The 12,703-nt window shown below is 37.8% G+C and overlaps 1 protein-coding gene across 2 annotated transcripts in view; it reads left to right on the forward strand.

The window, feature by feature from the left end:
- Nucleotides 1-12,703, forward strand: part of PAWR (pro-apoptotic WT1 regulator) — a 99,958-nt gene that overhangs the window by 86,156 nt on the left and 1,099 nt on the right. For both annotated transcript variants that reach the window (XM_019630440.1, XM_019630439.1), the window contains one exon: nt 559-690. In XM_019630440.1, the coding sequence (XP_019485985.1) occupies nt 559-690 (132 nt within the window). The remainder of the gene's footprint in view (nt 1-558; nt 691-12,703) is intronic.

A 12,703-nucleotide genomic window follows, 5' to 3' on the forward strand; every position in this document is an offset into this window, starting at 1 on the left:
TTTTTAGCACCCTTTTTAACACCCTTTCCTGTCAGTTTTTCCATGTGCACTTTCCACCATCTGAAGTTCTTTGCAGTTCCAAATTATACCCATCCTTTAAATTATAAGCTCTTCTACAGAGTCTTTGTAGAAAATGTACTGTCCAGGTGAAAAAACTCCTCCTGTATATAGTACTACTAAGCTAGACAGTGGCCTTTATTATCTTCCCTCTAGACTATGAATTCCGTGTCTGTGGTGTATCTTTTGTTATCTTCCAAAAGTGCTTTGTTTAAGGTAAACATAGTCTGTTTACTTGTTGAATGAATGATAAAGAATGAGTGAACCCTACCTGTAAGGAAAGATATGTTGGCAGCAGTGTGGATATGGGTATTAAGCAGATAATGTAATTTACAGGAATTAAATGTACACATTATTGCTGAAAGGAACTACCTTTATTGTGTAAATTAGTTTCTGAAAGCACAAATATTTCTTTAATGATACAAAATGTATTTTCACATACTATTAAAATGTTTCATTAATATTATGTGGAAATAAAATGATAATTATCCTTTCTTTCAGTGCTTAGATGAGTATGAAGATGATGAAGCAGGACAGAAAGAGCGGAAACGAGAAGATGCAATTACACAACAGAACACAATGCAGAATGAAGCTGTCAGCTTATTAGATCCAGGCAGTTCCTATCTGCTACAAGTGAGTATTTAAAAAGACCAGGACATCACCAGCTATTTTAACAATAATTTTTAAGTTACTACTACTAATTTTTCTAGTCTCACTTTGGTTGCATCAGCTCTACTTAAATATTTTCAATATTCTTTACATCCAAATACTTTTAACTTACGCAGTGTTTGGTCTGTATTTCCTGATCAGTGAATGTTGAACTAATGTTTAACTAATATGCAAGTATAAACAGTATCAGTTGTAAAAACAACCAAGAAAAGTAATTACCTCTTTGCTTCTAAAAAAATAAGAATCAGTAAGTTTAAGGTTCTGATCTAGGTTGATATTTGCATTAGAATTACAGAGCAAATAAGGAGTTGAATAGAACAGTGGGTTTCTATAAAGTCAGATGTTTAAACATAATAACAAAACACAAAATTGTGAATTCCCAGAAACAGCTACATTTCTGTGTAATTATAAAATACTTTTTAAAGTAAAATTTAACTCAGTTTTGTTTAGCTGTTATTTTGAGTTCTTGTGGCACAGAAAATTGGGAGTTGATGGTATTTGGATGTCTCAGTATAAAGCAAATCACTTTGCAGAATCATTTAATATAAACAGTAATTTGGGCATAATCTTGATATAATCTAATCTTAATTTGATGACATTCTGAGATCTTAAGCTACTGTGTTGTCTTTTTAGAGTTCCAGTTTTGACTTTTTAATGAATTTTATTAATATACCACTTTAAAAGGAGTTTCCAAGTAGTACACATGTCTCCCCATTTTATTGATGAAAAAAATGAAAGATGAACTTGTATATTAATTTGCAGGGTTAGGATAAAAGGCATTTGGCATTTTGAAGTGGTTTGGAAATGCAGATATAAAACTTCGTCCTTCTCTCTTTGAGCCAGATAATATCGACCTGAAGAATGGTTGAGTGATGCAGGTTTATCTTTTCTACTGTAGCCAAGTTGCTACCACTAGGACAAGTAGTACCTATTATAAATAACTCGGTATACGCTAACAAGCACTGTTTAAACATCTGTATGACTGTTCATAATCTAAAATATCTTTGAATCCTTTGTCTGACAAAGTTGAACTTAAATCTGAGTCTGTTTCAGTTAAAGATACAGGCATAATTTATTGGGTTAGAGACAATATAGCATTTTAATTAAGACTCTAGATCTGTTCAGTTCTTGGTCATACCACTTACTCTGGGATACGCAAATAACATCAGGCAGCAGCTTTTAGAAAGAGGACTGACTGATTTCTTTCTGTCAAATGAAGCCTATACCCAGTCAAAGCTGGGGAGCCTTGTGTTAGAACACATAGCTTATTCCCAAATATATACCCAGATATGGAACAGCCTCAGCTGATCTGGGCTCTCTGAGGTGATTTTTGCCTCATTCAGTTTTATCTTCCTTCCTGTAGCTTTTCTAATCTCTTCCTGAGGTCACTCTGTGTTTTTTTCATTTTTCAGTTGTTTGTTTCATTAGCAGTTAGGATGTGACTCATTTTTATCTTGACACCAAGTGTCTATTTTGCCAGGCTATGTGTTTAGGGTGAAAGTGCGGCTGAGACTCTTCCATCGTCCCAGATTGTTCTCATTGAAGTTGTAGTGGGAATAGGAACCCCTCTGTCTACAGAGTTGACCTCTCTCTGAGGTACTACCTAAATTCACATACTCTGTTACTCATGTAAGATGGCTATGTATTTATAGCTTCAACTTAAAAAAAAAAAAAAGAAAAGACAGAGAGAAAGAGAGAGAGAGAAAGAGAGAGAATATTGGCATCATTGGTTGATTTAAGACTTTTTTAATAAGACAGAAAGACAGACTTTATTTCTCAGCATTATCTGAGTCTGAGTCATTCAGTGAAACAACTCCTTAAAAATGGAGGATAAAATGGGAATATAAATTTGAAAAAACAGTATGCTTTGGGAAAGGCTAGCATATTTTTAAGTATCTGTTTGACATTTTTCAAATAGTGTTAATAAAAAGACGATAATTTAAAAAGTTTTATTTTTAGCTATGATTTTATACATAACCATGTTTTTTTCTAGATAATATAGATAAAAATTTAATATATTAATTCTCTGATTAAATAATACATGATCAGGGACAACCGGTTAGCTCAGTTGGTTAGAGCACAGTGTTCATAACACCAAGGTTGCGGGTTCGATCCCCATATGGGTCACTGAGTTGCACTTTCCACAACTAGATTGAAACAACTACTTGACTTCGAGCTGATGGGTCCTAGAAAAAACACACTGTTCCCCAATTAAAATAATAATAATAATAATAATAATAATACATGATAAATGGAAAATTTGAAAGAGAATAAAAATGTAAAGAAAGGAACAGTTGCGTAGTTTGGTCTGTTTTTTTACTCTCCATATTTTTATGAACTGTTTATTAAATGTTAAACTTGAAGATTAATTTATTACCAAAAATATATGTAGTCACAGAGTAACAAAATGAAAAAATATAAAAGTGAATATGGTTAAAAAGAAAATCGCCCTTACCTACCTGATTACCTTCCTTGAAGGCAATTAGTGATTTCTTTTCTTGCATATCTTTCCAGAGGTAGTCCATAAATAAATTTACATATGTATGTATCTATTGGGTTGTCGGAAAAGTCATGACACATGTTTGCATCAGATGGCACTAGTTCATTTTTGGAAGTATCAGAGTCCATTGCATCTACGTTATTGCTATGTCATTCGACAGCTGACTGTCCTAGCTTCATTCTAAAATAAAATTGAATGATTTGGTTGAGTTTTGGAGATTTTACAAGTTGAAGATGGAAGACCAAACTCTGCATTTTTGCCATATTTTACTGTTTTACTTCCATAAAGGGAAGAATGCATGTCAAACTTGTGAAAAGTTGCATAAAGTTTACTGTGACAATCCTCTATAAGAACGTCAGTGCCAATGATGGTTCACGAAATTCCGTGCTGGTGATTTTGATCTCAACGACACTCCTCGGTCAGGGAGACCCACTGAGGTTGATGATGACAAAATTAAAGGCATTGATCGAGTCAAACCCACGTTACATGACATGAGAGATTGCAGAAACATTGAACATCCATCATTCAAGCGTTCACAAACACCTGAAGAAGCTGGGATACATAAACAAGCTCGATATTTGGGTTCTGCATGAACTCAAAGAAGTTCATTTGATGGTGCGTATAAACATCTGCAATATGCTCATTGAACATGAGGAAAATGATTCTTTTTTGAAGCGACTGATAACTGATGATGAGAAGTGGATTGTTTACAACAGTGTGGTGTGCAAACGGTCTTGGTTCCAACGTGATGCTTCGCCTCAAACGACATTGAAAGCAGGCATTCATCAGAGGAAGGTTATGCTCTCAGTGTGGTGGGATTTTAAAGGTGTTGTGTTTTTTGAGCTCCTACCAAGGAACCGAACAATCAATTCGAATGTGTACTGTCGGCAATTGGACAGTTTGAATGAATCCATCATCCAGATACGTTCTTGTAAAGGTGTTTTGTTCCATCGTGACAATGCAAGACCACACACAAGTTTGATCACCCGTCAAAAATTATTGGAGCTTGGATGGGATGTGTTGCCACACCCACCATACTCGCCTGACCTTGCGCCGTCAGACTTCCACTTGTTTCGCTCTCTTCAAAACTCCTTGTGTGGTGTAACGTTCAATTCAGATGGTGCTAAGTTCAATTCAAATCAGCACCTCGTTCAGTTGTTCGCAAATAAAGACAGGTCCTTCTATGAATGAGGAATTATGAAGCTCACTGAAAGATGGCAAAAGGCTATCGAACAAAATGGGCAATATATCATTGATTGATCTTTGTTCTTTATATAAATAAATCACCTTTGGAAAACATAGACAAAATACATCATGACTTTTACGACAACCCAATACATGTCCGTACATATTTCTTATATATAAGCACTCTTTTTTTTGCATCTTTCTCTTTTCACTTATTGTGGAGAGACTTTGTAATAGTATGTAAAGAGCTTCCCTATTTTTTGCAAATGCAGTGTATTCTATTTTATAGATGTACCATTATGTTTTAAACTAATTTCTGTTGATGGTCATTTAGGCTCAAAATCTTTTTTTAATACAAACAATGTAGTTGTGTTTCAGTATGTTATTCTGTATATAGGTGTGTACAGTAGGATAAAATCTTAGCTCTGGAATTTCTGAGTGAAAAGGAATGTGCATTTGTAATTTTGATGGTATTTCCAAAATGTTCTTTGTAAGTGTTGCAGCATGAACATTTTTTTCGTTATTTAAAACTCTTTGTGTGTTATTTTCAGTGGCATAGAATTTCTTTTTGATGTGTATAATACCTAACACGAATTCCCCATTAATGGAAATTCTCAGTGGTTAAAATTTTTACTATTGTAAATAATACTGGAATTAACATCTGTATAGATTAAACTTTTTGTGTTTGAATTATTTTCTTTGGCCAGATTTCCAGAGATAAACTTACTGGGACAAAAAACAAAGCATCATAAGCATTTCTGATATATATTGCCTAAATTACATATGAAAAAAGGGTTGTCTGTTTATATAATCTTAGGCATTTGTGAGAGGGCATTTGTGAATTTTTGTTACTCTTTTTTATTTGATGTATTAATTTTTCTTTGAAAAACGATCTCAAGCTTACTGAAAAGTTGCAAGTCCTACACAGAGTACTTTCCCCCACCCTTAATTTTTTTTAAAAAGATTTTATTGGGGAATTGGGGAAGGGAAACAGCCAAGTTGTTGTTCTTCAATCTTTGTTGTGGAGGGTGCCACTCACCATCTGGCTTCTCATCGGTAGCTGTGGCCTCTAAGCTCAGGGTGCTGTATTCAATCTTAGTTGCGGGTGGTCGTAGCCACCATCCCATGCGGGAATAAAGCCAGCAGCCTTGTTGTTAAGAGTGCACACTGTATCCACTGAGCCATTCGGGCGGCAGCTCAGCTCAAGGTGCTGAGTTTAGTCTCAGCTGCAGGTGGGCATAGCCCACCACTGAATAGGCAATGCTGTTGTTACAACAGCTGAGCCATCCTGCTACCTGTTGGTAGCTCAGCGACAGCTCAGCTTGGGTGCACCGTCACTGGCCCATGTGGGAATCGAACCAGTGGCCCTGTTGCTCAGAGCTCGTGCTCTTAAGCCAACTCTTAACCAGCTGAGCCACTAGGCCGGCCCTCCTTCTCTAATTCTTTAAGTTGCTAACCTGATGCCCTATTAACCCAATACTTTACTGTGTGTTTTCTGCATAATCACAACACAGCTCTTAAAAATAGGACATTAAAATTGACACATTCTTATCATTTAATATTCAGACCGTATGCAAGTTTCTCCAATTTTCCCAATCATGTCTTAAATTACAGCAAAATTACAGCAAAACAATCTAATTCAGAATCATGTGTTGCATTAGTTGCCATATCGCTTTAGTTTCTTTTAGTATGGAATAGCTCCACAGTCTTTCCTTGACTTTCTTAATTTTAACTCTTTTTTTTTTTTCTCTTAATTTTAACTCTTAAAGACTATAGGTCAGTTTATGATATGTCCTTCAATTTAGGTTATCTTAAGTTTTACTTATAATTAGATTCAGGTTATATGTTTTTGTTAGGAATATCACAGAATTGATGTTATGTTCTTCTCATTGCATATCCCATCAGGTGGCACTTGATTTTAATTTGTCCTATTGCTGATGATGATCACTTTGTGTGATTAGGGTGGCGTTTGCCAGGCTTCACTTCTTCATAATAAGTATTTTGTGGTTAAGTGCTTTGTACCATGTAGATATCTTAATCCCCATCAAACTTTCTATCTCTATCTGTTTATCATATATCTACTTATATCTATATATTTATATCAAGTCACTATTATTAGTTTATCTGATGGATTATAACCTGTTACCATCTGTATTAGTTTTTTTTATTACTGCTGTGACAAACTACCACAAATTCTTAAAACAACACAAAGTCATCATCTTAATAGTTCTCTAATTTGGAAGTCTACAAGGTGTGATCAAACAATATGGTGAATGTTTAAACAAAAAAATTTATTGCAGTTAAAGACACATTGCCATTAATCCCCCTCAGAATACTCCCCTTGCTTCAAACACTCTTATCCCATCGTCCTTGCCACTTTCTGAAGCAGTTCTGGAAGTCCTCTTTCCTGAGTGTCTTTAGTTGCACTGTTGTGGCTACATTGATGTCCTGAATCATTTTGACTTTGAGGAAGAGCCAGAAGTCACACGGTGCCATATCTGGTGAATAAGTTGGATGAGGACATAACATGATGTTTTTATTTGACAGAAATTGCCATACCAGAAGCGATGTGTGACATGGAGCATTGTCATGATGGAGTATGATTTATGGCACACTTTAAAACACACCTTCTCTCAACCGTAGCTCACACCCGACTGACTGCACCGAATAAGTTGAAACTTGTCACAGACTGTTACTGAGGTTTGAATTGCTGCTTACCATATTGAAGATTCCTACCTTTCCATTGGATGGCACTTGGCAGTAGCATTCACTGCATTTTGTGATCACAACGGAAAGATTCCGTGTCACACATCGCTTCTGGTATGGCAGTTTCTGTCAAAACATTACAGTGTGTCCTCATCCACCTTATTCACCTGATCTGGCACCATGCAACTTCTGGCTCTTCCCAAAGTCAAAATGACCATGAGAGATAAACCTTTTGACTTGATTCAGGACATCGAGACAGCCACGACAGTACAACTAAAGACAGTTAAGAAAGATGGCTTCCAGAACTGGTTCAGAAAGCGGAAAAAACGATAGGATAAGTGTGTTTGAAGCGAGGGGGTGATTTTGAGGGGAATTAATGGCAATGCATCTTTTACTGTAATAATTTGTTTTTTTAAAGATTTTTATTGGGGAATTGGGGGATGGGAACAGCGCTGGGGAATTGAGGGAAGGGGAACAGACAAGTTGCTGTCTTTTTTTTGTTCTTCAGTCTAGTTGTGGAGGACGCCGCCTCACTGGCCCAAGTTGGCACCATCATTGCGCTCTTCCTAAGCGAGGCAGATCAGTCGCCGGCTTCTGGACGGCCGCTCACAGCGGCTTGAGGGCCACTCACGCTGGCTGCTTGCTACACACGGTAGCCCATGGCAACCCACTGCCACAGGGGCTGCAGCCTACCTACACCGTCGCTGGCGACTCACAGCAGCCCAGCTCCAGGTTGAGCTATTGTTCACCATCTTAGCTGTAGAGGGCAGTGTCACTGGCCCTCATATGTGGGATCCGAACCGGGGCCCTCTGGCGTCCCAAGCCAGCTCCCAACCAACGTGCCACTTGGCCGGCCCTGTAATAATTTGTTTTTAATTTAAACATTCACTGTAGTTTTGTATCACAACTCATACATGCGTCCCTTGGGCTAAACCCAAGGACTAATACCATAGGCTAAAATCAGGGCTGCCTTCCTTTTCAGAGGCTCTAGGGGAAAAACAATTTCCTTGCCAGCTCCTACTGGCTACCAGTATTCTTTGGCCAATGACCCCCTTCTTCCTTCAAAGCTAGCAACAGTGGGGTGAGTCATTGTTACATTGTGTCATTCTGACCTTTCTTCTTAGTCATATCTCCTTCTGACCTTTCTCTTCTGCTTTTAATGACCCTTTTGATTACATTGGGCCCATCAAATAATCCAGGATAATCTCCCAATTTAGGATTGTTGATTAGCAACCTTAATTTGCCTTTGCCATGTAACCTAATACCGTGTTTCCCTGAAAATAAGACTGGGTCTTATATTAATTTTTCTCCAATGTGCATTTATTCATTTATTCATATACAAAAATCTACATTTATTCAAACAATCATGTCTGGCTGATGATCTTAACTGGGGCTTATGTTTGGGGTAGGGCTTATAAGCATCCTGAAAAATCATGCTAGGGCTTATTTTTTGGTTAGATCTTATTTTCGGGAAAACACGACATGTTGGAAGGTTTTAGAGATTAGGATGTGGGCATCTTTGAGGGTCATCATTCTGCCTACCACAGTATCATTTTTTATTTTGATATTCAAATTATCCCTGATTTAGCCAGTGGGGGCCCCTTTAAGCTTTCATATCCTTTCCACAGCTTCACCGTTCTTGTAATATTTCCTTGTTTTCTGGCATAATAAGATATTATACAGGCTCATCTTTAACTTTCTTACTCCTCTAACTTTTCCTTGGAGGCAGCCATTTCTCTTAAAGGAGGAATGATTCTTCCCACTGGAAAATGGTATTTTGAAGCCAAGATCTGGGCTGTAGGTAAGTTCATATTGTAGCGATAGCACCATTCCTAGTTCCTCTCTATGTATAGACCTACAAAATATGTCTATATGTGTACACACACATATTTGTCTGCTACCTACCTACCTATCTACATCCATCTATCTATGTAGATACTGAAACTAATTTATACCATTACCTCCGATTCTAATCTAATACCATAGGGTTTATTCTAGTATTTGTAACTCCTTTTTGTGACATAGAGAAAGCTATTTCCCATTTTCCTTAATATGTTTTCTTATTTGTTCAATTCCCCTGTGTGTAACCTATGTCCCATGGCCACACCTTCCCCACACTCTGCCCTCTGACTTCCCATGTGGGCTCTCCCTGTGTGTGAGCACTCCTCACTGTCTGCAGGCTCAGGCCTCCCAGGTAGGGCTGCAGGATGTTCCACTTACCCTGCTGATTTATGACTTCCCACACCAGTTCTCCACCTCTGTGGATTCCCTCCTGACACTGCTTAGCTTCTGCCATCCTGTGGCAAGGTGCTCTGTCTCCCCTAGGGTCTTTCTTTGTTCCTGCTTAGACTCTGAGACCTCATGCTGGATTGCTCTTCAGCGGGGGACCCCCTCATCAACCTGATTAGGTTTGGACACCTCCAGGCTAGGCTACCACTCTGGACACTCTTTATCCTGTTTGGGTTCTGGCACATCACTCCTGGCCATCCTTCTGTGGACATGTTCTCTGCACCCCGCACGGGCTATGAATTCCCCATGCCAGACTGCCTCTTTGTGGGTGCACCTTCTTTGCGCTTCTGGGGATCTAAAACCCTATTCTGGGCCACCCTTCTAAATGGATGACCATCATACCCTGCTTTGGGTGTCCCTTTATGTGACTCCCTTTCTGACCTTGCCTCAGGACTGATAAACTGCAGTCCCTTTCTTGCTTTGTAGACACATTCCTTACTCTGCTCAGTTTCTGATTTCTCAGGCCAGGCAAGTCCCCCCTGTTGTGAGGACACGCTCCTCAATATGCTTAGACTCTGATTCTCTGTGCCAAGCTACTCTTTCTCATGTAGGGTTCCAGTAGTCCAGTACCCTGGCTTGGGCCACTGTGTTTCCCCACCACCTTGCCCTGCCCCGCCTAATGGCTTTAGGACTGAATCATTCAGGAAAGGAAGGGAAATAATGAGTTTTTCCTTTTTAATTTTTTGTTAATTTGATAAAGTTCTTGTTTTAGTTTTTATCTTCTTAGTTATTTTATCAATTATACATTACAGATATTTTGTTCTGCACTCATCTTCAATCTGTCTTGCTATATTATGTCCCCAGTAAAGTGTAGGTATTTTAACTTAGTCTTGAGGGCCGGTTAGCTTGTTATGCCTTAATTTTACTGAGGGCTGTCTATGGTTTTGTTGCTAATTACTTTATTTGAATAACTTAACTATTATTTGCTATATTCTATTTGGGGGCCTGTATTTATCTGATCTTGCATCATATATGCTTTTATATTTGTTAAGTTCTGGTCAGCCAGTGCACCTGTAAAGACAGTGCTCATGGGATTTCCTTCTTGACCATTCTCAGCTTAAATACAGCGGAATGTTTTGTTTAAACTTACACAAAGCAGTTTGTGCTCTGCCAACATTTTCTAAGCTGTACATAGATCTTTCCCACTCCCTTTAGTAATATAAACCATCATTGCAAGGAAGATTATTTCAGGAGAAGTATATTTTATATCAGTTGCATAACAGACTTTGGAGTTATTGGAAGGTCTAATTACATAGTCTTTGAAACATTTAAGACCAGTATCAATCTTAGCAGTTGTGTTTTTTTATAAGCAGTTTCAGTGATAACTGGCATTCCTCCTCTTTTTCCCCCACATTTTGAATCGAATTAACTTTAACAGTTACAGTAATTATTAATTTGTCACCCTTTGCGTGGAAATCTTTGTGGCCACAGAAATATAGAGGCTTCTAGTTAACAAATCTAAGGTAGAGTGTATATTTGTATAGAATTTTGTTTTAATGTGTAGAAACATTAAAACAGGGGTGGTAACCTGTTTCTCATTCGTTTTCAAAATCGGCAATTATAGATGGAGTTTAAAGTGATCTCTATACCCTTGCCAAAAAAAGAGAAAACTGGGCATATCTTGAATAAGAAATATAGATTTAAAAATATGCTTTATCTAAATAACCAGTGATTAAACATTTTAATCTAGTTACTATGCTTTCAAAAATAATTCACTAACTAGATTTTATAAAGTATATTCTTTGTTGTTATTCACCAGAGATTTCATATTTAAATAGGAGATCTGTTTTACATGTTTGGTGTACTAAGTACAAAGATTCATCTGCCTCATCTTTAGGGGCACCATTGTAATGACAGGCAGATAATAAACTCTCTAAAATTTACTTGCTAGGCTTTTTTACTGTGCCAGCTGTAAGAACAGCTGATGCCCAGGGGGGATTAAAATGCCTTTGAACCAATTGTCAAAGCATGGCTTCCCCAGAGGTAATCCTATTAAGGGGTCAAGCCCACACACATGGATATTTTAGTATCCTGTCACCAGGTGACTTCCTGCAATTGGTTAATTTTAAAGGAGATGTGCTAATTGTTTTACTCAGTCTCCACAACAACCCAATAAAATAGACGTTGTTATTCCTGTTTTAGAGATGAGGAAACTGAGACTGATGAAAGTTAAATAATTTACCTATAGTCTCACAGCTACAGAGTAGCCTATCGAGTTAGAACTTGGATCTAAATCTTAACCGTATGGCTTGCTGTACTGTTTTCCCACATTGATGTGTCCCGGATTGCCCCCATGCAGTCAGCATTTGCTGTTTTAGAATGGAATCTGGTCATCTTCTAAAGGAAGCTTATTCTCTGATTTTAACCATAGCAGAAATTCCTTAATTGTAGGGCCTCTCTTGGAGACGTTTAGTGATTAACTAGAAAAAAGTTATTGTCATTTTTAATAAGACTCACCATTTAATTTTGACCAGTTTTATTAAAATGAAACCGTAAAAATATGAGGTGTGATCAAACAATACAGTGAATATGTAAATAAAAAAATATTAAAAGCCATTAATCCCCCTCGAAATACTCCCCCTCGCTTTAAACACACTTACCCCATCATTCTTGTCACTTTCTGAAGCAGTTCTGGAAGTCCTTTTTTGTCAGTGTCTTTAGTTGCACTTTCATGGCTGTCTTATGTCCTGAATCATTTTGACTTTGGGGAAGAGCCAGAAGTCTCATGGTACCAGATCGGGTGAATAAGGTGGATGAGGACACACTGTAATGTTTTTATTTTACAGAAATTGCTGTATCAGAAGTGATGTGTGACACGGAGCATTGTTATGATGGAGGTGAAACCGTTTGCCCACATCATGTTAATGTGTTTTTGTGATCCATGATTGAAGGCACAGTATAAAACACACCTTCTCTCAAACGTAGCTCACACCTGACTGACTGCACCAAACAAGTTGAAACTTGTCACACACTGTTACTAAGTTTTGATGTGCTGCTTCCCGTGCCTTTCTGTTGGATGTCACTAAGCAGCAGCATTCACTGTATTTCTGGATCATAATGAAAAGCTCTGTGTCACACGTTACTTCTGGTATATGGCAATTTTTGTCAAATAAAAACATTATAGTGTGTTCTCATCCAACTTATTTACCAGAACTGACACTGTGCGACTTTTGGCTCTTCCCCCAAATCAAAATGACCATGAAAGGTAAACGTTTTGGATCGATTCAGGACATCGAGGCAGCCACAACAGCGCAACTAGACACTCATGAAAGAGGACTTCCAGAACTGCTTCAGAAA

This window comes from Hipposideros armiger, unplaced genomic scaffold, assembly GCF_001890085.2.
Source record: "Hipposideros armiger isolate ML-2016 unplaced genomic scaffold, ASM189008v1 scaffold_913, whole genome shotgun sequence".
In the NCBI taxonomy this organism is placed as follows: Eukaryota; Metazoa; Chordata; class Mammalia; order Chiroptera; family Hipposideridae; genus Hipposideros; species Hipposideros armiger.